The sequence below is a fragment of the Spea bombifrons genome, chromosome 4, assembly GCF_027358695.1.
Source record: "Spea bombifrons isolate aSpeBom1 chromosome 4, aSpeBom1.2.pri, whole genome shotgun sequence".
Lineage (NCBI taxonomy): Eukaryota > Metazoa > Chordata > Amphibia > Anura > Pelobatidae > Spea > Spea bombifrons.
In genome coordinates this window covers 20,645,572-20,670,978 of record NC_071090.1, presented here as the reverse complement: position 1 = coordinate 20,670,978, position 25,407 = coordinate 20,645,572, and the positions used below count along the sequence as shown (strand labels likewise).

Below are 25,407 nucleotides of genomic sequence, written 5' to 3'. Positions count from 1 at the left end.
AATAAAGCTACCATTTTTCTCTCTTCACAGTACTGATTTTGCTTCTTAGATTTAATGCTTTTTTTTTTTTTATAAAGGATTCTGCATATACATGCTGTATAATCAACTTAATAAAATAAATAAGATAACCAATGTTTTGTTCCCAATTTCTCTCCGCAATTGACAGAATAAAAACAATTATATAACTTTTATGGGTCCATAAAAGTTACGTTTAAAAAAAAAAAAAAACCATAACAAAGCATTCGTATGAAAATTTTTAATAGTTAGCTGGGAACTAGTTGGTTGACGTCCCCAACATAAAACGTTTAGACCATTAACTTTAGTGTGCTATTGTAAACAAGCACTCCTTTTGTGAAACTCATTAGCCAGGAGCATGTTGATACACTCATCAATCAGTCCATTAAAACACAGAAATAGAAAAGATATTTTACAAAGATTAAAAATATATTCATCTAAACACACGGTTTAGATCAGGAGACAACCTATGTACAGAGCTAGGCTACAACAGACCCAGCCAGTGGCACACAGTGATGTGGGGCACTGCCTTGGGCCTAACCCAGGACAGAGACCTCAGGACATACCCTGAGCTTGGTCTCCTCACATTCACTGCATCGAGATAACATATCCTGATTCTTCACCTCAGCAGGACACACGGGAGGGAAACGCTGCGGAAAGTTCCCAAATGGGCCTGGTACAAGGGACATCTTTGATCTCTCCTACGTGTGAAGCATGATAACCCAATAGGGCACAATGGCTGCTGCCCCCTGAAACCTGCACCGTAAACCTCAGCCAGAATACCCCACTACTCACAGAAATTGTGAGGTAAAAATCTGATGACAGAAGCTCCAATTAAAAATAGAAAACAAACAAAAAAAAAAAAATCACATTTGTCATTCTAGAGTTGCTCCTGCACAGTATTTTCATTGAAAACATACGTAAAAATCACAAAATCCGATGATTTTCTTCTTCCTCATATGAATCTTTCACAGTCCTGGGTTTGCTGTGGAAAACAGGAATAAAGAGGTAAGTTACACAACTGATTTTGTATTCATTAAGCTGGAAGGTTAGTAGGCAATGTGAACATTATATATATATATATATATATATATATATATATATATATATATATATAATCACATATATATCATGCATGATGGACCAAGCTCAGCATAATGCATATTTAACCCCTTAAACCTGTTTTACAAGGAGGATTTTCAGCACTTAAATTTCTCTCTCTTACAATTAAATGTATCCCCGTAAATCATATACCGTTTTAAAATAGATTTGAATTTCTGACCTGATACCTTACTGGGTCAGCAAGTTACATTTTTTCAGCCTTTGTCTTCTTCTGTAAACAAAAGGAGAATATGGGAGTTAGATTTGAACGCAAAACTATAATCATAAAAGGGATATATTTAGACTAATTGGGTTTTGATATGATGGAATTCCCTCCGCTTGCTGCAGGCAATAGTTCAGTTTGAGCAATATGAGACGGGTTTCACAGCAGGATTTCCCTTGTTTTACTTCACCAGTAACGCCCAAGCCTGCCCAGTTGAGACCAAAATGTCACATAAGATTTATTGAGATCTTTGCTCTGCAGCAACGTCATGTACTTAGAGCAAAGGAGTCGCTTCTAGATCTGTGTCTGATGGCACCAATTCCCATATTCCTTTAGTGACGCAATTTGCCGACATTAAGTAGAGAATAACCAGAATAAGGAATCTGCACACTCCAAAGGAACTCAGCTGCTTAACTGTGCCAGGAAGGGCCAGCTCCCCAGTAAATCAAAAAGATAAATAAGGCACTGACGCTGGGACCCTTGAGTGTCTGGAGCCTTATTTATCTTTTTGACATTAAGTAGAGGGCATATCTCTGGCCAAATGCACCCATAGGAGTCAGGAAGTATACCACACACAAAATAATTAACAGTCAGCAGGTCAGACTCATCAGTACAAATATATTTCCAACATTTCACCCTCACTTTACCTTTTTCTTAGGCTTAGAGGCCAGGCCCAACCCAGGACTGGGAAGACCCTCAACTGGCGCTGTTGTCCCAAGAGATTTCTTCTTTCCTTCCTTTTTCTTATCTTTCGAATCTTTCTTTTCTGGAAAAGAAAAATACATATAAATACCACAAGAAGTGCACAGACAGCGTTATGTTTACTACAAACCACTGACAGCTAAAACACACACAATTGTTACACACATATACTTATACATTACTTACTGAAACTCGCCACTGAGACATTATTTGTCTCTGAAACACTAGAATAAAACCAATTTCAATGAAATCTCACAGAATCACTGGACTGGTACATCTAACAAGTTTCGATAAAAAAAGGCAAAATCACAAAATCAGATTGTCATGTGAATTTTTATTCTCATATTGTGAGATCCTGTACACAGAACTGATAAATCAAAAAAGATTGCGCATGGTTTTTCTTCACTCTTGACATAAATCACTCCTACTTTGTTCACTTTCATTTGGGTGCTACGTCTGAACGCCTTTTTCTAATGAAATTAACCTTTGGTACATTGATTACACATGATCTACTATTATTCTATAGATTTTCTTTAAATGGCAGGCATATCACCCCTGGTGCTCAAGGTATACTTTTTGTAAACCTAGAAAAATAATAATCAAATAAATAATATATACGAAGCCTTCACTCGCCTTTTAAAGCAAAGCAACACTGACTAAAATAAATGTACAAAGCATTTTCACATTTCACATAAGTACAGACTATCTATACACATAAATTAAACAGACACTAAATTCTATGAGAAAAGAAAATCTGCAGGTTCGAGAAGACTGACTAAATAATTGTAAAAATACTTTTTGTTTGTTTCACATACCACCCAAAACCTTGGCCTAAACCAAATCAAAAATACATACTTTTCTTTGACTTTTTATCAGATTTCTCAGACTTCTTTTCACTCTTTTTGGAGGATTTGGTTTTTGGTGTCAACAGCCCAGCTTCTCCCTCCACTAACTTGGACTTCTTCTTTTCCTTCTTCCCTTCCTTTTTTGCCTTCTTGTCAACCTTGGCTTTCTTTTTGGCAACTCCATCCTCGGTTGGTACCTTTCGTTTTTTACTGGTTTTGGTCTTCTCAGACACCGGTAGGGTGGGAATTGGAGCCACTGCTAGCGGTGACATACTCGCCGTTACTGTGGCTTCAACTCCACTTTTATCTTCTGTACCTGGACCCATTGAAACCAGACTACTTGTATACTGTCCAGCGGCCACAGAGGCACCAGCTAAGCTGCCATCTGAAGTTTTTTTCGATCCAGATTTTTTCCCCTTGTTTTTCTTTGGACTCCTTCCATCCAAGAGAGCTAGAACGGTTTCTTCTTCAGATTCAAACACTGTAAGAAAAAAATATTTTGTCGGTCATGACGTTCTCCACGGCCGAGCCATTTTATAGATGGATAGCTCCCTATTTGAGGTGTTTATCACTCACTTGGAAGTTGGCTTGGTGCTGTTGCAGTCGGAAGCTTGGTTTTTGAGGATTTCTTCTGTTTGTTGCTGGGAGCTAAAGCCTCTTTGTTCTTTAACTTTTTGGGCTGTTTTGATTGGGGCAAGGAAGCTTTTGTGGCCAATGGAGGCTGGATCAAAACCTAAGAAAATAACAAGGACAAAGTAATAAGCGTTCATTAACAGCATTGTATAGCTTAGATGGTATTTTTCATATTCATGAACAACTTGGTAAAAAAACAAACAAACCCCCCCAGAAAGCATGGACAGTATCAAGAAACTTCCAAGGGCTCTGCAATTTCTCTCAGTTGATATTTAACAGAAGTTAGTGTATACGTTAAGATACGTTAGTTACTATAAAAGTTCTTTTTGCACTATTTAGAATGAAAGTGCTTGTTTGAAACAATGTTATAAGACTATACAACGTATGCTTTACAAACTAAAATTTTGAATAGGTGAAGATGTAGGGGGAAAAAAAAATGTTGTAAATGCTAGTTGTGTTAAAGGGCAGTCTGAAGCAGGAAATTACCTGGGAGTTGTCTAAGTCACTGTCACTTGTGTCTTCTGGTGAACCGGCTGACTTGTTCTGTGCTGTTCCCAAGAAAAAAAAATTAGAAAAAAAAAAAGATCAAATACAGTCTACATCACTTAATAAAACCGTGCTCTAAAAACAAAACAACCGGTATGCTTTGTACAATTCGTAGAGGGCAGAGGTTTATATGTATAAAATGTGGAACTGGTGCTATGGTCTTTTCACCATTGTAACCCTTGGAATAATGCTGCTTTTTATTCATAACCCATGGTGTTTTATACCATCTCCAGAAGTTGAAAAACAGATCTGATTTTGCTTACCGGTAGCTGATGCTCCGACAGGACTTTTGATTGCAGAGACCTGACTGATTCCCTTCTGCAGTAAGAAAACAACCACAATCAGCACCTCATTGCTTTTACATTCAAGTAGAGGGTCAATCCATTGCGTTTGTGCATTCTCATGTCTAGTTCTGTGACTAGTCTTAATTCACATTCAGTGTTGCATTTTGTGTTTAAGCAAATGCTGCACACTTGGCTCTTCACTGCCTGATGAATCAGACGATAATTTTTTTGCTGCAAGGCTGTGATCTGCTTTCCTTACAGCAGTTACATAGGTCGCCAAATCCATAATCCTCACTGTGGTCAAGCAAACCCCTAATTCACCAAAAATACAGCTCAAATTTACTGCACCGAACATAAAAGGGCTACACGCTATTGAAATGTGTATCTTCTTGACCTGACAAACACTTGCTTGTAATGTGGTTGGTAACACTCGCTCATTGCTCTGGCGTGCTGCAATTTAATGTAATTTAGACTACTAATGAAAGAAGCAATCTTAATTAGATTTTTTATACCAATTGGGAGCCCAGACATTTACCGAGTCATTTGGCATTAAGTGTCTTAGACATATTCTGTCAAATTCAAGACCAAAATACAACTGGGGTTTACACTGCAACTGACTTAAAGTCTTAAAGATTATGGGATTAAAACCAATCACTTGTATTATCCAAAATAGGTCCCTCACATATCAGCCTCAAGAAGCGAGATGCCTACAGTACCTCAGACTCATTATCTGAACTGCTACTGCTTAAGCTCACATTAGCTGTTGGGTTTGCTGTTACGGCAGCTTTGGGGGTGTTTGCTCCCCTTCCTTTGGCCACCTTTCCTGGTTGTACAGATGCAGGAGTTGCAGCTTCTAAGGATGCAGTCAGGGTCTATAAGTGAAAGAAAACACAATCTTAGTTAAGGAGGAATGGAAAGAATTAGTCAATTTCTTATTTACTTTCAAACTGTATACAGACACATACTTTGTTGTTATTATTTGAAGTTAGACGAGATAGTTTTAAGCAGGGTTTTGCTTTATTAAATGTATTAGCTGATTATGTCCCGTATTTGCTCGTATTTTGCCCAGTTATGCACATCTGCCCCAGATTTGCCTTATAGCGCGCTATATGCCACTCTGCCTCCGTGATATGCCTTATACCCCCCAATTTATCACTCCCAGAGCATCCCCAGACTTGTCCCCCATGCTTCAGACTCCCTGGTGTCTAGTGGGGGCAGCCAGTGAAAATCTGCACGATGCACGTAGACAATCTCTGCTTCTGCCCGGCTTCTATGACTGAGCATCGGAAGGTCATGTGAAACCGGCACTCCATTGTAGAAGCCCCAGCGGAAGTTCCGGGTAGCTGTGGAGATGCGCAGCTCCCTGGAAGTTCCGCAGGGGCTTCTATGGAGGAGCACCGGAAGGTCATGTCGCATCGGCGCTCCGTCGTAGAAGCCCTGGCAGAAGATGTCTGCACTCATCGTGCAGATGCTCACTGGCTGCCAGAGAGGAGGATCCAGGTCCCCTGCAAGGAATCTGGATTTTAGTCTTGTACTCAGACCTCCATTTGATGGTGCATTATAAAACTACCTCGAATATAAGACGAGGGGTGATTTTCAAAGCATTTGCTCTGAAAAAAACATTGTCTTATATTCAAGCAAGTACGGTATTAATAAGATTTCTGATATTACAGACTGCTGAATTAATTTCATTATTGGGACGCTGCTGAACTATTGGGGGTGGAATCAGGATTAAAAACATGCTCTCAAATTTGCACTGCCAGTTTGCATGACGTTCACAAAGACCCATTTCAAACTTTGCCTGTAATGTCAAAGTTACCCTAAAGCCCCAAATCAAATCAGACGGTCACTGCGTGAGCACCAAATCTTTCTCTATACGTTGTAAAACGAAGCGTATACCTTCTCGTCCTCACTGCTCGAGTCGCTGCTGTTTGTATCACTTTTTGCCTCGGGTGCTTTTGCAGGTGCTGCTGGAACCCCTGTACTTCCGGGTTTTACAGCAGACGCTTTTTTGCCGACTGCTTTTTTCGCAGACTGGACCTTCACAGGAGCTGCTGGGGCAGACTGAATAGAAAGAAGCACTTTGTAAGAGACAGCAACGTTAACAAAATAGGACATATAAAAAACAAAAACAGAATGGAGCAAAGTGATTTTTTAAAAATAAAATCATTGTATTGAAAAGTATGGTGTAGATAAATGTAACACGTAGAAAGCTAATTTTCAGCATAAGTGAATATACCTTGTTAAGCAGCTCTCCATCACTGTCGGATGAGTCACTGCTGTCTGAGCCATCATCTGCAGCTAGAATAGTGGAGACGGGGGTTTTCACCAGTACCGTGGATTTTCCTCTCTTGCCTGCCAGTGGTAATGGAGTTCCTGACGGTTTTGCAGCAGAAGGAGTACTGGCTTTACCTTGGGATGCTGGAAGTACAACTTCAATCTTCAATTAAGATTGAGAGGAAAAAAGAAAAAAAAAAAAAAACACACAGATGAAGTAGGCGGTGGAACAAAGCAGAAAATAGCAAAGCGAAAAAAAAAGGGAAAAAAACAGCTTTTAGTTTGAACTCAGGCATTTCAATTTGTTTTGTATTCCGCAAATCACAGTGAAACTTTAATAATTTGATCACTTTTCTAACTAACTCCCCAACATACCTCATCAACATGACAAAACCAATTCTTGTGAAGAACTATTTTCTTTAGAATACACAAATGAAGGTTTCATCAGCTCCTCCCTGTGCATAAATGTGAAAGCTCCACATTCACCTCCAGCACAGATTACCTTGGTGGGTAGCTCTTCGTCACTCTCTGATGATTCACTGCTGTCTGAACCACCATCTGCCAACAATGCAACAACTGGAGTCTTTGTTGTAGCTGCAACCTTTCTTTGCCTGCCAGTTAATGATGTTGGAGCTGCAGAAATCTTGGTTGCACTGGCCAAAAGAGGTGCTGCGATCTTCTGACCAAAAAAAATAAATAAAAGACATTAGAAGGTTGCAATGAGTACAACATATTTAACCCCTTCAGTCCCCTATGGACGTACCGGTACGTCCAGAAAACGCATCCCAAGAATCCCCTATGGACGTGCCGGTATGTCCATAGGGGACTGAAGGGATTAAAGCAAATTATTGTGATTGTTCTGTTCAGTTCACCCAGGTTCTTTGGAATATGACAGAGCTATATATATATATATATATATCAAATAAGTAGTGCAACAACAGATTGTGAAGAAAAAAAGGGAAAGGAGGGCCATATGAAAGAGGTGTTTACAATCGAAGTATTAACATTTGATATTACGTACTGTGTTCACCACCATTTTAAAATGAGTTGCTTAGATGTGATTATGAATAACTTGAAAAGGGAGATCTAAAAACACATTGTATTAAATACCTTGGCCTCTGTCTCTTCCTCACTGTCTGAGTCGCTGCTCTCTGAGCTGTCATCTGCCGGCATCTGAATGGGTTTAGTAGCCTTCACAGGAGTTGGTGTCACTGGCTGCTTAGCAGCTTTGGAAGATGCCCTGGACTTTGCTGGGGTTGGTTGAGAAGGTGGCATAACCTTTGGCACCCAATACAAATGGGTACAAACAAAATAAATAACAGATCACAAAAATAACCATATACTACTCCCCCCCCAAAAAAAAAAAAAAGAAAAAAATCAAGACTTCGATCCTGGCATGAACACTAGATACATGGAACAATCTCCTATGAGAAGTAGTAAAGGCTAATATGCAGTGAGGGAACTTAAACATCCATGGAATAGGCATTAAGGCAGGGCTCGACAAATCCCAGGCGCCAGGTCGCCATGGCGACAGAGAATTTTGTCCTGGCGCCTAGGTTTTGTCAGCCTCTTACATCCAGAAAAAATTGTGGATGTAAGAGGCTTAGTCACCACACGGGGCGCTGTTGCTGTCTGCCCAGAAGTCTGGGCAGACAGCACAGCCACTCCGAGCCCGCCCCCGAGCCTGAGATCACTCCCACGGAGTGATCCTGTAGGCTGAAAACGCGGTTGCTGGAAAAGCAGCACTCGTGTTTTCAGCTGCCACAGGCAGCCTCAGGGAAGGGGTTTGTGTGTTGATTGGGTCCCCACACAAGTCTGGGGACCTCACCCAACACCCCACAGCTGCCTGATCGCTCCATGGGAGCGACAGCGCAGCGTTAACCCCTTCAATGCCGCGATCGCGGCATTTAGGGGTTAATTCCCGTTTTGGGGGCTTTGCTGCTGGTGGTCTGCCTGGAAGCCCAGCAGACCAGCAACGGCAAAAACGAGCCCCCACAAGCCCTTTGATGGCTCCTGTAGGTATGGAAGTCATCAAAGAGACTCCCTCTGCAATGGCTGGTCCATAGACCAGCAATTGAGTCCCAGCTGCCAGAGGCAGCTTCAGGGACAGGGGAGAGGGTTCTTTGGTCTCGCCATGAGTGTGGAGACCAGCCCCAACACCCCCTGCTGCCTGATCACTCCATGAGAGCAACAGTGCAGCGTTAACCCCTTCAATGCCACAATTGTGTATGACACATTCGTGGCAATGCAGGGGTTAACATTTGTCCCCACAAGCTTGTGGGGACTAAATATCTGTCAATGCTGTGCTCCAATGGAACATCAGCATCGAAAGAGTTAAAAAATATGAAAAAAAAATAATTAAAAAAAAAAAACAGCACTGACCTGAAAGTCCAGGGTGCTTCCAGGTCAAACGCTGTGAGTTTAGTAAGTGGGCTGATGATGATCGGATCCCTCCTGACCAACTGTTAGTTTAAAAAAATCCTGGCTCCTAACTTTTTTACCTGGCGCCTAGATTCACAACAAATTTGTCAAGCCCTGCATTAAGGGATCCTGAATAAAATAACCGACTGATTAAGGTGCAAATTACTACATCAGAGGGAAAAAAAAGGCAGATACTTTCTACTAAATACCTTTGCACCTGTCATTTCCTTGCTGTCCGAGCTGCTGCTCTCTGAGCTGTCATTTGCAGGCTTCTGAATGGGTGAAGAGACCTTCAAAGGAGTTGAAGACATCGGTTTCTTGGAAGCTTTAGAAGAAACCTTGTACTTTGCAAGGGTTGGTTGAGGAGGTGTCACGACCTATCATAGCCAATATGATGAGAATTAAAAGCCAGATAACAGATCGAAACAGCAAGCTATAGCAGGGCTCGACAAATCCCAGGCGCCAGAATTTTGCACCTAGGTGTTTGTCAGCCTCTTACATCCACCAAAAATTGCCCCATGCGTCACCACGCGGCGGTGCTGCTGCTGCTGCTGTCTGCCCAGGAGCCTATGCAGACCAGCACAGCCACTCCGAGCCCGCCCCCGAGCCTGAAATCACTCCCACGGAGTGATCCTGTAGGCTGAAAACGCGGTTGCAGGAAAACCAGCAATCGTGTTTTCAGCTGCCACAGGCAGCTTCAGGAAAGGGGGTGGTGTGTTGATGTGGTCCCCACACAAGTGTGGGGGCCTGACACAACACCCCCCTGCTGCCTGATCACTCCATGAGAGCGACAGTGCAGCGTTAACCCCTTCAATGCCGCGATCATTTTAGGGGTTAATTCCCGTTTTGTACTGGGCTCTGCTGCTGGTGGTCTGCCTGGAAGCCCAGCAACAGCAAAAACTAGCCCCCACAAGCCCTTTGATAACTCCTGTAGGCATGGAAGCCTACAGCAGTCATCAGAGACTCCCCCCTTCAATGGCTGGTCTATAGACCAGCAATTGCGTCCCAACTACCAGAGGCAGCTTCAGGGACAGGAGGAGAGGGTTCTTCGGTCTCCACATGAGTGGGGAGACCAGCCCCAACCCTCCCCTGCTGCCTGATCGCTCCATGAGAGCAACAGTGCAGCGTTAACCCCTTCAATACCACAATTGTGTATGACACATTCGTGGCATTGCAGGGGTTAACATTTGTCCCCACAAGCTTGTGAGGACTAAATATCAGTCAATGCTGTGCTCCAATGGAACATCAGCATTGAAAGAGTTAAAAAAAAAAAAAAAAAATCTAAAAAATAATAAAAAAAAAAAAAAACAGCACTAAACCTGAAAGTCCAGGTCAAAGTGGGCTGATGATGATCAGATCACTCCTGACTAGGGCTGCAACTAACGATTATTTTAATAATCGATTAGTTGGCCGATTATTTTTTTGATTAATCGATTAATCGGATAAAAAAATGAATGTAAATTTTTCATTTATTTAAAATAATTTACTAAACAAATGATGTTAAATACAAACAGCAGAATAAAAAAACTTTGATAATACATTTCTTGTCTTTATTTCCCAACCAGCCCCCCAATATATGCACATTTGAGCCCAGGCTTGCTACGCTGCCTCCCAGACATGCCATGCTGCCCCCCCACATATGCCACGCTGCCTACCACAGCACTCCACGCTGCCTCCCACATATGCCACTCCACGCTGCCTCCCACATATGCCACTCCACGCTGCCTCCCACATATGCCACTCCACGCTGCCTCCCACATCTGCCACGCCACGCTGCCTCCCACATCTGCCACGCCACGCTGCCTCCCACACATCTGCCACGCCACGCTGCCTCCCACATCTGCCACGCCACGCTGCCTCCCACATCTGCCACGCCACGCTGCCTCCCACATCTGCCACGCCACGCTGCCTCCCACATCTGCCACGCCACGCTGCCTCCCACATCTGCCACGCCACGCTGCCTCCCACATCTGCCACTGTGCCTGATACGCCTTATATCCCCTGATACCCCACTCCATCCTCCCCAGACATGCCACCCTGCCCTCCCCACATATGCCACGCCATGCTGCCTCCCACATCTGCCACTCCACAATGCCTCCCACATCTGCCACTGTGCCTGATACGCCTTATATCCCCTGATACCCCACTCCATCCTCCCCAGACATGCCACCCTGCCTCCCAGACATGCCACTTCTCTACCCCCAGATATGCCACTCTACCCCCAGATATGCCTTATACACCCTGATACACCACTCCGTCCTCCCCAGACATGCCACACTGCCCTCCCCACATATGCCTTATACCCCCAGATATGTCACTTCACTGCCCCCAGGATTTAGATTCCCCTAAATTAACCCTAAACTCCCCATTAACCATAACTGCCCCTAAATTAACCCTTAACACCCCCTTAACCACAGCATCCCCTAAATTAACCCTAAACACACCATTAACCACAACTGCCTCAAATTAACCCCAAACACCCCATTAACCACAGCTGCTCCTAAATTAACCCTAAACACCCTATTAACATAACTGCCCCTAAATTAACCCTAAACACCCAATTAACCATAACTGCCCCTAAATTAACCCTAAACACCCCACTAACCATATCTGCCCCTAAATTAACCCCCACCTCCCCTAACTTTCAGTAGCCCAAATATATATATATATATATATATATATATATATATATATATATTTATATTTATATATATATATTACATACATATATACACATATATATATATATATACACACATATATACATATACTTACAGTTAGACGAGTGTCACAGCCATGTGGTTCTGGCCTGGAGAAGGAAGGGGCGGGGCCAGTTGTCACAGTGATTACAGGGAGGGGGAGTAAATAGGAGCTGCTGCTGTGAGACGGTGAGTCAGACTAAACGGATTATATAATGAGGGGGATTTTTCAGAGCGTTTTCTCTGAAAAAACCCTCATTTTATAATCGATAATAACCGAATCAACTAATCGATAATGAAATTCGTTGCCAACGAATTTCATTATCGATTATTATCGATTTTATCGATTAGTTGTTGCAGCCCTACTCCTGACCAACTGTTAGTAAAAAAAAATCCTGGCTCCTAACTTTTTTAGCTGGCGCCTAGATTCACAACAAATTTGTCAAGCCCTGAGCTATAGTGTCATATAGATAAAAAAATATATACATGTGATCTTCATTTGCAAACTAGAAAATACATTGACCTTTGTTTCCTCCTCACTGTCTGAGGAGACAAACAGAAACACTTTATTCCTGTCCTTGGACATCAGAATTACTGTATATTGTTAAAATGACAGAAAACAATCCATTAAGGGTCCAGGACGTCAAGTTATTCATGCCTGCGCACTAGCAAATACCTTGGTCTCTGTCTCCGCCTCGCTGTCTGAATTGCTGCTCTCTGAGCTGTCATCTTCAGGCTTCTGAATGGGTACAGGAGCTTTCACAGGAGTTGGTGTCAGCGGCTGCTTGGCAGCTTTGGAAGATGGAATGGTCTTTCCTGGGGTTGGCTGAGGTGGCACAGCCTTCTGAACCCAACACAATCAGAAGAAAATAGTTAAAGCAGTCAAGAAAACAGTTCATTATATAGTGTTAAATATAATTTAATCCAATTAAGACTCAAAGAGAACTGTAATCCCTGTTAGCACGATACTAAATACCTTGGCCTCTGTCTCCTCGCTGTCTGAGTCGCTGCTCTCTGAGCTGTCATCTGCAGGCTTCTGAATGGGTTTAGTAGCCTTCACAGGAGTTGGTACCACTGGCTGCTTGAGAAGAGCTTTAGAAGGTGCTATTGTCTTTGCTGGGGTCAGCTGAGGTGGCACAGCCTTCTGTACCCAATACAATCAGAATAAAATAGTGTTTATTAAATATAATGTAATCCATTAAAGCCTCAAAGAGAACTGTAATCCATGTTAGCACACTATTAAATACCTTGGCCTCTGTCTCCTCCTCGCTGTCTGAATCGCTGCTCTCCGAGCTGTCATCTGCAGGCTTCTGAATGGGTACAGGAGCTTTCACGGGAGTTGGTACCACTGGCTGCTTGGCAGCTTTGGAAGATGCAATGGTTTTTGCTGGGCTCGACTGAGGTGGCACAGCCTTCTGTACCCAACACAATCAGAATAAAATAGTTAAAGCAGTCAGAAGACAATTATATAGTGTTATTTAAATATAAATTAATCCATTACAGCCTCAGAGAACTAATTCCCGTAAACACACTAGTAAATACCTTGGGCTCTGTCTCCTTCTCGCTGTCCGAGTCGCTGCTCTCTGAGCTGTCATCTGCAGGCTTCTGAATGGGTTTAGTAGCCTTCACAGGAGTTGGTACCACTGGCTGCTTGAGAAGAGCTTTAGAAGATGCCATGGCCTTTGCTGGGGTTGGCTGAGGTGGCACAGCCTTCTGTACCCAATACAATCAGAATAAAATAGTTAAAGCAGTCAGAAAGCAGTTCATTAAATATAACTGAATCCATTAAAGCCTTGTAGAACTGTAATCCCTGTTAGCACACTACTAAATACCTTGGCCTCTGTCTCCTCCTCGCTGTCCGAGTCGCTGCTCTCTGAGCCGTCATCTGCAGGCTTCTGAATGGGTACAGGAGCTTTCACAGGAGTTGGTACCACTGGCTGCTTGGCAGCTTTGGATGATGCAATGGTCTTTGTTGGGGTTGGCTGAGGTGGCACAGCCTTCTGTACCCAATACAATCAGAAGAAAATAGTTAAAGCAGAAGGCAATTCATTATATAGTGTTATTTAAATCTAAATTAATACATTACAGTCTCAAAGAGAACTGTAATCCCTGTTAGCACACTATTAAATACCTTGGCCTCTGTCTTCTCCTCGCTGTCTGAGTCGCTGCTCTCTGAGCCGTCATCTGCAGGCTTCTGAATGGGTACAGGAGTTGGTACCACTGGCTGCTTGGCAGCTTTGGATGATGCAATGGTCTTTGTTGGGGTCGGCTGAGGTGGCACAGCCTTCTGTACCCAATACAATCAGAAGAAAATAGTTAAAGCAGAAGGCAATTCATTATATAGTGTTATTTAAATCTAAATTAATCCATTACAGTCTCAAAGAGAACTCTAATCCCTGTTAGCACACTATTAAATACCTTGGCCTCTGTCTCCTCTTCGCTGTCTGAATCGCTGCTCTCTGAGCTGTCATCTGCAGGCTTCTGAATGGGTTTAGTAGCCTTCACAGGAGTTGGTGTCACTGGCTGCTTGGGAGCTTTGGAAGGTGCCATGGTCTTTGCTGGGGTCGGCTGAGGTGGCACAGCCTTCTGTACCCAACACAATCAGAATAAAATAGTTAAAGCAGTCAGAAAGCAGTTAATTAAATATAACCGAATCCACTAAAGCCTCGTAGAGCTGTAATCCCTGTTAGCACACTACTAAATACCTTGGCTGCTGTCTCCTCCTCGCTGTCCTCTTCGCTGCTCTCCTCGCTGCTCTCCTCGCTGTCATCTGCAGGCTTCTGAATGGGTTTAGCAGCCTTCACAGGAGTTGGTACCACTGGCTGCTTGAGAAGAGCTTTAGAAGGTGCCACGGCCTTTGTATTCAATGGCTGTGTTGGGGGTATCACCTTATACCCACAATCAAACATGATAAACAAGTTAACAAAACATTTGCAATAACAAATATCTACCATTTAAGGCTTTAGGAGGTGGCACAATCTTCTGTACACAACAAGCATTTGATACATTAAGCCCCTTCAGTGCTGGGGGCTTTCATAACCAAAGGAAACCACACAAATTATATATCATTACGGTTTAGAGAAGTAGAGCTTTCTTTTAAAATAGAAATACATAAAACAATGTTAGTGATAATGGAAAAAATCATAATCTAATAGAAAAAAAAATCAAATTTTTGCAGGCTTTACTTTTCTTTAAATTTTATACTTATTTTAAAAGCGCCACAAGCTGGACAATGACCTTCCCTCTCCTCCTCATCTGTTTGTGCCGATTACAATAACTGCCATCAGCCAGCAGGGGGAGCAATGAAAGAGTCAAGCAGAGTCTAAAAAGACCCTGCCAGGGCTCTCCAAGTCCTCAAATGAACTTGCAGTGAGTGTCAGCAGTGACACCTCCCCAAAGGGAACGCACAACCACATTCCTTGAAGAACAGCGTACCTACGCTCAAAGTCAGGACGTAGCTGTACATACTAATGGGCTTCTTGCCACAACTTCTAAGGACGTACAGGTATGTCGTAAGGGGACTAAATGGGTTTATTTGCACAGTAAGCTATGGTGATATGATTACAATTTAGGGCTTATTAAGATTAGTATCACTTACACGCAAGAAATGGAAGATTTGTCATTTTCTATTTTGGGGAAAATAGAGAATGTACAAAAATAAGCTAATAAAATGGGCTGGTTGAACCAACATATTTGCAGGCACGCATTACAAATACCTCCATCTCATCTGCACTGTCCGAGTCACTGCTCTCGGAGGTGTCATCTGCAAGCTTTTGAATGGGTACAGCTGTCTTCACAGGAATTGGTGTAACCGGCTGTTTGGTAGTTTTGGAAGATGCCTTTGCTTTTGCTGGGGTCGCTTGAGGAGGTGGTACAACCTTGGTAGCCAACAGAATCACAATAAAACATTTAACAAATAACTCTAGTGTTATCTCAAGGGCTGTCCCTAACCATCTTTTCCGCTGCCTTCAGTCCCTTAAAAAGTCAAATTGTTATGCTATATCGACTTATGTCCAGTCTACCCATTGTACAGAGCTACGGAAAACAGTAAACTATCTTAACAGGATAATTAACACCCTGGGGCTTATTTATATTATAACACGTATATGTAGAAACAGTAAATTTATTTTCTATTCTAGAATCCAAAAATGCACCTTTTAAGAGGCATGACACAAAACAAAAAGATAACGGGGTGGTTAAACCAACATATTAGCAGGCATTACAAATACCTCTGTCTCATCGCCACTGTCTGAGTCGCTGCTCTCGGAGGCGTCATCTGCAGGCTTCTGAACGGGCACAGCTGTCTTCGCAGGAATTGGTGTAACTGGTTGTTTGGTACTTTTGGAAGACGACTTGGCCTTTGCTGGGGTCGCTTGAGGAGCTGGCACAACCTTGTGTATTCAACAGAGTAAGAATAAAACAGTCAAAATACAGATCCCAACAAATAAGTGTAGCGTTATCTAGATAGAAATGAACCAATTGGATCTCCCAAATGGATCCTTGGCTGCCTGCTATTAAATACCTTGCCCTTGGCCTCCTCCTCACTGTCCGAGTCGCTGTTCTCCGAGCTGTCGTCAGCAGGCTTATGAATAGGTGCAAGGGCCTTCACTGGATTCTGCGTCACTGGCTGCTTGGTAGCTTTGGAGATGGTCTTTGCTTTTAACTGCTGCGTAGCGGGCACTTCCTTCTGTAAAACGGGATACAAATTATGGTAACACAAATACATTAAGAATGCCGAGAATGTGATGTGCTACTGGAGCAGCCAGCCTTCCAGCAAAAGTGGTATATGTTAATAGTATAAGGGAACTTAAAAATGCCTGCCATAGTCATAAGGCTATCCCTGCATATAAGACAAGGCTAACGACCAAAAAAAAGTTATAGAACTCTTACCTTTGGTGAGGAAAAATTGCTATCCGGAATCATTTTCTTTACAGCTGATCGAGTTGGTCCCATGGAGATCGTTGTTTGGGATGCCATTTCTGAGGTTTTAATTAAGGCTGAACTCTTCCCTTGCGATAATTTAGAATCTGGGAATACTCCAATAGACTTATTCTGTCGCGTAATCAGGGAAATCAGAGGGAAAATGGATACAAATAAGATTTTAGAACCACAGAACACTGAAATTTATATTATACCTGTCCAATGTTTTGAGCGAAAGGCTCCTGAGCTGTGACTAAAGGCCTCTATCTTACCACTAATTAGCAACTGCAGAAATCATTTATGACTTATCCACTTACAGCTGTGCTAAAGTTTGCATACCCCGGCAGGTATTGTGAAATGTTGGCATTGATTTTGAAAATATGACCATGCAAAAATCTTATTTGGGGCTAGTGATCATATAATGCAATTTGTATAGTTGTTTGGCTCCTTTTTAAATCATAATGATAAAAGTTTACATACCCTTGAATGTTTGGCCTTGTAACAGACACGCAGGATGATGCACACAGGTTAAAATGGCAATTAATTAATTTCCCCACACCTGTGACTTTTTAAATCACAATAAGTGTCTTTGTATAAATAGTCAATGAGTATGTTAGCTCTCATTTTGATGCACTGGGAAGGCTATATAATGAGCCATGGGGAGCAGAAAAGAACTGTCAAAAGACATCCAGGATTTCAAAAGATATCCAAAGCCTTGAAAATGCCAGTCGGTACTGTTCAATCACTTAAGACGTAGAAAATTCGGGGACCCCTTGATACAAAGCCAAGGTCAGGTAGACCAATAAAAATTTCACAACTGACAGAAGAATTGTTCGGGATACAAAGAAAAACCCACAGGTAACCTCCAGAGAAATATAGGCTGCTCTGGAAAAGGACAGTGTGGTTGTTTTTAAAGGAGCACAATATGATGAGACTGGAACAAAAATGAGCTGCATGGTCGAGTTGCCAGAAAGAAGCTTTTACTGCACCAGTGCCACACAAAATCCAGGTTACAATATGCCCGACAACACCTTGGAAAGCCTCACAGCTTCTGGCACAGTGTAATTTGGAGTGGCAAGACCAAAATAGAGCTTTATGGTCACAACCATAAGCGCTATGTTTGGAAAGGGGTCAACAAGGCCTATAGCGAAAATAATATCCATCCCCATTGTGAAGCAGGTGGTGGCTCACTGATGTTTTGGGGGGGATGTGAGCTCTAAAGGCACAGGGAATCTTGTGAAAATTGATGTCAATATGAATGCAGCATGTTATCAGAAAATACTGGTAGACTATTTGCATTCTTCTGCACGAAAGATGCGCATGGGACAGTCTTGGACTTTCCAGCATGACAATGACCCTAAGCACACGGCCAAGTTGACCCTCCAGTGGTTACATCACAAAAAGATGAAGGTTCTGGAGTGGCCATCAGTCTCCTGACCTTAATATCATCGGCCAATCTGGGGAGATCTCAAACATGAAGTTCATGCAAGACGACCAAAGACTTTGTATGAGCTGGAAACATTTTGCCATGGCGAATGGGCAGCTATACCACCTGCAAGAATTTGGGGCCTCATAGACAACTATTACAAGTACAAGACTGCACAATGTCATTGATGCTAAAGGGGCAATGCACAGTATTAAGAACTAAGGAAGCAGAACCAGCAGCAGAGCCCCTTACAAAACAGGAATTAGCCCCTAAAATGGCATTGAATGGGGTTAACGCTGCACTGTCTCTCTCAGGGAGCGATCAGGCAGCAGGGAGGGTTGGGGCTGGTCTCCACACTCATGTGGAGACCGAAGAACCCTCTCCCCCTGTCCCTGAAGCTGCCTCTGGCATTGCAGGGTGAGTCTCTGATGACTGCTGTAAGCTTCCATGCCTACAGGAGTCATCAAAGAGCTTGTGGGGGCTCGTTTTTGCTGTTGCTGGCCTGCCTGGGCTTCCAGGCAGACCACCAGCAGCAGAGCCCCAAACAAAATGGGAATTAACCCCTTCAATGCTGCGGCATTGAAGGGGTTAACGCTGCACTGTCGCTCTCATGGAGCGATCAGGCACCCCCTTTCCTGAAGCTGCCTGTGGCAGCTGAAAACGCGATTGCAGGTTTTCCCGCAATTTCTCGCGGTTTCAGCCTACAGAATCACTCCGTGGGATCACAGGCTGACAAACACCTAGGCGCCAGGACAAAATTCTGAGTCGCCATGGCAACCTGGCTCCTGGGATTTGTCGAGCCCTGTCCAAAGGTATGCAAACTTTTGATCACAACTGTACCTAAACAATATTTCTGCTCTGGAAAAGAGCACAATTGTCTACAGGGTCTAAGGTAGGGTAGGCAAAACTTATTAATGAAAAGTATAAGATAAAAAGGGCCAACATAAGGCTAATTTTTGCAGCAGATCTTGTAAATCGGCCTTATGAGTTGTCTCCAATGAAATAAAATGGTGCATACTCACTGCTAAGAGTGTCAGCCCCCAAGTTTAGATCGTACTACACTTGCGGATTAGTTAACTTAAGCCTGTATCTTTGACAGGTATTAAAACTTTAAATTGGGGTTCACTCTCTGTAATCATCTCACCGGCACATCAATATCTGTTGAATCACTATCTGAGCTTTCACTTATTTCTGGTTTCATAGCAGTCTTGGCTGGGCTTGATAATGTTCCATTGAGTGCTACTTTGCTCTGCATTTTGTTATCAGCAGATGCTGCTGGAACGTTCTTGGCAGAGACATTTTTTCCCACAGTGTCCTTAAAATGTAAATGCCTTCAGTTAGTTTAAGAGCAGTATAAACAAAAAAACCTACACTTTTTTTCAGTGTAGAATCTAAGATGCTGACTAGACGGTAATTGATGACGAGGTCCCACGTGATGCCCCACGTGTTTCCATGGCAGCCCAAAACTTGCCTGTGCTAACAGCAGTGCTGATGGGTGCCCCAAATCAGTGGCCCTGGCCCTTCTCCTTTAGCCACTGCGATATACATACGCACTCATGCGCGCACACAGGCACCAGAATACTTCCACGTACCTTTTTATTTGTCTCCATCTCAGATTGTGAACCGGAGGAGCTTTCACTGCTGTCTGAAGGTCCACGGGCAAGATTTGAAGTCGCAGCTAATTTTACAACGGGACAAAAAACATAACATTTTAAATGAATACACAAGGAAACACAACCACCTGTTGATATGATACAACTGCTACCATACTCTGCAAGCCCATGGATCATAGGATTCAAAACAGAGAGACACAGGTTGACAGGCGCTATCTTACTGTGGAACACACAATTACTTTCTAAGCATGTTCTCTAAAGGAACTTCAATGTTGGAAACAATGCATGCCAGCATCATACAAGTACACAGCTCTTTGATAAATACAGGTTGAAATAACAGACACTGTATGTAGCCAATCCGTGGCAGGGAATTTCAGATTATGGAGATTTTTGCAGCATGGGTGAGAAGTGTCTTTTTTCCAGTTTTAGAAGAATGCATATTACAGCACCTTGATGTATTATGCATTCTTTGATTGCAGTGATGTCAGGAACACTAAACTTCCCCTATATATAAATATTTATCAGTCTATCAGACTGTTTTAACAGCAGTTTTCTTCTTTGATCAAATATATTTATGACTGACCATTCCCAGTTGGATGATCCTCTTCTTCTGATGACTCTGAACTGCTCTTGGGATCGGCCACACGTGGTTTCTTACTCTGACTGTCATTTTCTGACACTGCTTTTCTCTTCTTCGCATTTTCTGGGAGACTGTAGAGCAAAACAATTTTTAGTGAGAACACACATATAATTTAATATATATATTATATATCTCCTATGTCTGCTAGTCTATTTTCCTCTTCATTGAAATTGACATGTTCAATGTTGCGTTTGTCTTTTTACTCCCTCGCTTCCTCCTCCATTGCCCGTCTGCTGGATTCTCTTATGAAAACTGTTACCCAACTGCTTCATCTGCATGACAGACTCTGTGGAATGCTTACTACTGTCTGACAGCAACAACTAATCCTACACATATATGCTTCACGAAATTACTTTATCCAAAATCACACCAACGTCATCTCTAATTAGATGACAAGCGTTCACTGAAATGACTTGACTAGCCTGCCAGCAATAAAACATGCTTAAACCTGCCACTCTAATACAACGCAGCAAATGATAAAGGAACAGCACATCTCTCATAATTCTACAGTTCTGTTGCAAGTTATATATGAATGCTAGTGGGGGGGATTTTAAGAGATGAACTGTGACATCTGCACACTAAAACTATACAGATTCATGAACTCAGATCTATTCTATGGCATTCAATGTAATGGCTACATAAGCACCCTAACTTCTCTGACAGTTCAGGCATTGATAAGGTGCTGCAGGGTTAAATATCGAACCCAGCCATCAAAAAGGAATTGAACGGGAAGCGGCTCCAAGCACTTGAGAGAGCATGCAAAGGAGTGAGCTTGCACTCTTCTAAGGGTTACCCTTAAGGTTTTTTATTTTCACAAATCAATGTATGTAAGTTATGTATACTTACTTGCTCCAGTCAGTAAAGATATCCTCAAGTGAGACAGTTGGTGAAGAAAATTTCTGAGCGGAAAAAAAAAGAGTAACAATTACGCTATGACCATTTCACATATAAGATCACACATCTAAACTAATTGCATAAAGAGCAAATATATATATATATATATATATATATATATATATATATATATATATATATATATATATATATATATATATATATATATATATATATATATATAAAACGATGCCTTGTCCTCTGCACTCCATAGATCCAAAAAGGTAATTTATACCCTACTGGCTCGCATACAAACAGCCCAAATGTTAAGCACTCTGGGGGTCTGATGAAAAATATATATTATTCCAAACATATCTTATTATTTGGAATATATATATGTATACACACTATGAAGTTTATTAATCTGTGAGTTGAAGGTGCTAGTAATGTACAGGAGTGGTAATGTACAGGAGTGGTAAACATCTCCTGAGTTGCTGTAAGCTTAGCCCTTCTGGTAGGAGAGAAAAAAACGAGACCGGCTACTCGTAACATACAGTGAAGCCGCTAAGCTCAACAGACATACGATCAGAAAGAGGTGGTCGGCTGCATACCGGTGAACACTGAGCCAAGTAACAGAAGTAGAAAAGAGTTCACAACCAATTTTATTGCATGAACTGTATATATACTGTACATATAAAACAGTAGAGAATGACAGGAAAAAAAAACATTTGATGTGGTGAAGGCTTGACTTATGAGCACAAAAATGGCACAGTAGCCTGCACACAGCACAAGGTGAGTGTTAGTATGTGTTATAGTGAGTTTGCATATTCGTATATTAGTTACAGAAGGGGGGCAGGGTACCAATGAAACCCTAGAACAATGCTCATTCAATCCTACACTCCTGCTAAATCTTATATCCCCTTTCCCTGCCCCAGCACTGGCATTTACTAACATAAACTTGGTAAAACAACACCCTAGTGCACAACAGGATGAAACACCCGAACGTACGGATGCAGGCACGTATATGATATGCAGGCACGTATATGATATGCAGGCACGTATATGATATGCAGGCACTACCTTCCCGCTCTGTGCTTGCAGCTCCCTGGCTGCTTTGCTGTACCCAGCCTGCACGAGATGCTGGTGAATCAGCGCCAGGAGGGAGCCGTCAGCTTTCATCTTAACGCATGCAAGTTAAGATCTTCCCCTCCAGTCGAACGCTCTCGGATTCCAGCAAACCCCACGTGCTTCCGGCAACATTACTTCCGGTGTGCAAAACCCTTAAGAAGTATGCACCACTCACTTCCGTTGTTTAGTTTTTTTTTTTTTCTAAAATCTTTATTCAAACGCACAACGTTCAGACGTTTTAGAATATTGCTTTGGTTGAGAGAGTGTTGGTGGCTTGTGGCGCATGCCACCGGAAGCTCACATTTATTATTTTTTTTATTATTCATGGCACCAGTTTTGTTGATTGTTTTCCCTTTCTACAGATGAAATGACTTAAAGGCTGCACATTGAGATTTTTACGTGACTGGGACCCGTATATTAAAATATAGAATTTCATGGCAGATCAGAAATGGCTCATCTAGTTCGCCTATTTTTCCTGACTCAAACCTTAATCAGCCCTTCATGTGGTCTTGGAGTCCCATATGCCTGTCCCATGTGTGTTATTTCTTTTATTGTGTTATTTTCTAGCACCTCTGCTGGGAGATTGTTGCATTATCTACTACCCTCCGAGAAACACATTTGAAAGGCAAATGCATTTTGTACCTCTTATAGTGTATAACTACTTAGGGGATTATGTAACGGCGTCGCAATCGCATATGGTTTGAATAGTGTTGGTATTTTGCAATCATGACCGATCGCTGCCACGCTTAATTGTTGCCTAGTGGCTCTTTAGTCTGTGGTCTACGTAACACCTTAAGAACAGTTCTCTAATTGGTGAGATCCCAGCTGTTGTTCCCTAAAGTTGGACCTAAGGCTGACTTCAGCATTCAATTCTTAAGTAAATGGGAAAATATTGTGGAAAACTGAAGCAGCACATACCTCTAGTGAAGCTCCCACTTTGTCTCTTCACAACACTAGCATATAAAGTAGGCTATTTGGATAAGACAGGCGTGGGACCACGTCTCCCAACTTGCCCTTCTCTTCTCTGCCTTGCTGCTCCCCCAACACGGGTTTTCTGATTTGGAAAACTCAAATTTTGGGGGTACTTGTTGATTAAAGTTAGTTAAACGGGTTGTTTACAATTTTGCAACTCATTGAAGCCCAGTGACTTAAATTTAAGTCGATTTTTGCAAACAGCATGTTTATTTTATCAAATACATCCTCTGTCTTCCATATCCAAGGCAAAAAAATCTATGATTTTGTACATTTATTATATTAACATAAACATACTGCATGTGTCATTTTTTATTTGCTTATCTAAACATTTAAATGTGGGCTAAACAGGTTTCTAGGTGAGGATTACTTTTTCATCCATGGATATCTTCTCAAGCAACACAGAAGTTGTTTGAACTTGAACACAGATTGAGTCCAAAATACCCAAAGAAGCAGACTTTGTACAATGGAGTCATGTTGACAAATTAAAATCTTGTAAAATAATATGTAATATAAAGCTGCTTAACCTACTGAGGACAATTGACGTGCCAGACACGTCACAGAAATTCATCCCATTGATGCGCCTGGCACATCGTGAGGTGCTGTAATTCCTCGACGTCAAGGCATTTAGCAACGACGAAAACTGCAGCAGGGGACCTGTCTTATTGCTCCCCAGAGTGACAACGAGCGTCATGTTAAATATGGTGCCGGCCAACCTCTTTAAAACACGTAAAGTTCAAACAGTGTTGCTAAAATGCCTCAATATCCAGGCATCCAGCAACGCCGAGAACCCACCACATGATACAATGCGACTGATTGCAAGATAGCAGTGCCTACTAAAAACTAAATAAGTTCCCAAGAGGGTCTGTCCAAACCCCCCTGAGAACTTTAAATACAGGTACTGCATTCAACCATGCAAGTAAGTGGAGTCCAGTTTACTAATCACAATGTGATAGATAAATAAAAATAGTTTCAAAAAATGAACATCTATACATAGACTACAAACCTTATCCACCCCACGTTAATTAGGCAACCTCTTAGCTTGTATAGATTTTAATGGTTAAACACTATCTTTCATGCTATACGTGTCCAAAGGGAATCATTAATGTCAAAAATAGATGATCTTTTACTTAGATTACATCCTGATGCCCTTAACAATTATGAAGGCAGTCTTTAAATAGGTTAACAAAATAAAGTATCCATCATGTTGCTATGTAAAGCATAAGTGGTGATTCATATCAGATACCCAGCACTAGTTACAGTTAAAAACATAATAATCATGGCTTAATGATTTAACAAAGTTTGAGAGATGAGAAAGAAGAGAGATAGGAAGAAGTGGAAGAGATAATGAGAAAGGCAAGAGATGGTGAAAAGGTGCAGAGATAAAGAGAAAGGGGAGAGATATTGAGAAAGGGGAGAGAAAATGAGTTTGAGAGATGGAGACAAAGGGAAGAGATAACAAAGAGGGACAGAGATAAAGAGGAGTAGAATTATAGAAAAAGATCCGAATAAAGAGGAAAGAAAGCAAGAAGAGATAAAGAGGGGATGGATGATGAGAAAGGAGAGAGGTAGGGAGAAAAGCAAGAAATAAAAAGGCAACAAAGTTTTCCACAACAGATCTAGATTCCTAAACCAGACAAAACAACAAATAGCTTAGACTGAACGATTTTCAGCACTGATGCGTGAGTGGCCAAAATATCAATACATTTAGCGTTTGGTTGCCAAAGTAAAACCCAGTAACCAATATGTTCTAATTACCACAACAATCAACCATTATTTACAGATTTTTGCAGGATAGCAAGTACAATTTAGGTACAAAAAGTGATTTGTTTCTCACAGATCATAGGGGAGGGAGACAGTAGAACCCAATGGTGTCTCACACAATGCCCAAGGTTACGACTCTTACCAGGTTTGAAACCTTTGGACAATCTTCCATTCCCAAAACACAAACTGCTGACTTCAAGAATACTCACTTACCAGCAAAACAATAATTGCCATCATACTTCATGTTGCTAAGCTTAAAGTTTTGGTAACTGTGGGTGATTTTGGTAACTCGTGAATAGGTCTTATAATGGAATGGCTTATATATAGACATGCCTGATTTTATTTTACATTTAACATTTAAAAA

General features: G+C 41.9%; 2 protein-coding genes across 4 annotated transcripts; both read right to left on the bottom strand.

Moving 5' to 3' along the window:
- Positions 1 to 241: 241 nt before the first annotated feature.
- Positions 242 to 9,567, bottom strand: LOC128491318 (nucleolar and coiled-body phosphoprotein 1-like). The gene is made up of 14 exons (XM_053463635.1): positions 9,547 to 9,567; positions 9,257 to 9,424; positions 7,737 to 7,904; positions 7,129 to 7,305; positions 6,589 to 6,789; positions 6,249 to 6,413; positions 5,105 to 5,221; positions 4,329 to 4,383; positions 4,006 to 4,067; positions 3,463 to 3,619; positions 2,897 to 3,367; positions 1,987 to 2,105; positions 1,298 to 1,348; positions 242 to 1,000 (listed from the first exon to the last, which is right to left on the bottom strand). Exons 1-13 carry the CDS (start codon positions 9,565 to 9,567, stop codon positions 1,322 to 1,324), a joined length of 1,908 nt encoding a protein of 635 aa, XP_053319610.1. The 3' UTR covers positions 242 to 1,000; positions 1,298 to 1,321.
- Positions 9,568 to 12,372: 2,805 nt separating this feature from the next.
- LOC128490175 (nucleolar protein dao-5-like) lies at positions 12,373 to 22,440 on the bottom strand. Of its 3 annotated transcripts, XM_053461929.1 has the most exons (12): positions 22,260 to 22,440; positions 21,192 to 21,244; positions 20,289 to 20,416; positions 19,675 to 19,770; positions 16,637 to 16,725; positions 16,269 to 16,433; positions 15,976 to 16,137; positions 15,463 to 15,624; positions 13,289 to 13,393; positions 12,994 to 13,161; positions 12,723 to 12,890; positions 12,373 to 12,590 (listed from the first exon to the last, which is right to left on the bottom strand). In XM_053461929.1, exons 1-12 carry the CDS (start codon positions 22,356 to 22,358, stop codon positions 12,399 to 12,401), a joined length of 1,587 nt encoding a protein of 528 aa, XP_053317904.1. In that variant the 5' UTR covers positions 22,359 to 22,440; the 3' UTR covers positions 12,373 to 12,398. The 3 variants fall into 3 exon arrangements, with proteins under 3 accessions (XP_053317904.1, XP_053317905.1, XP_053317907.1); XM_053461930.1 differs by lacking the exon at positions 12,723 to 12,890; XM_053461932.1 differs by lacking the exon at positions 12,994 to 13,161.
- Positions 22,441 to 25,407: the final 2,967 nt, after the last annotated feature.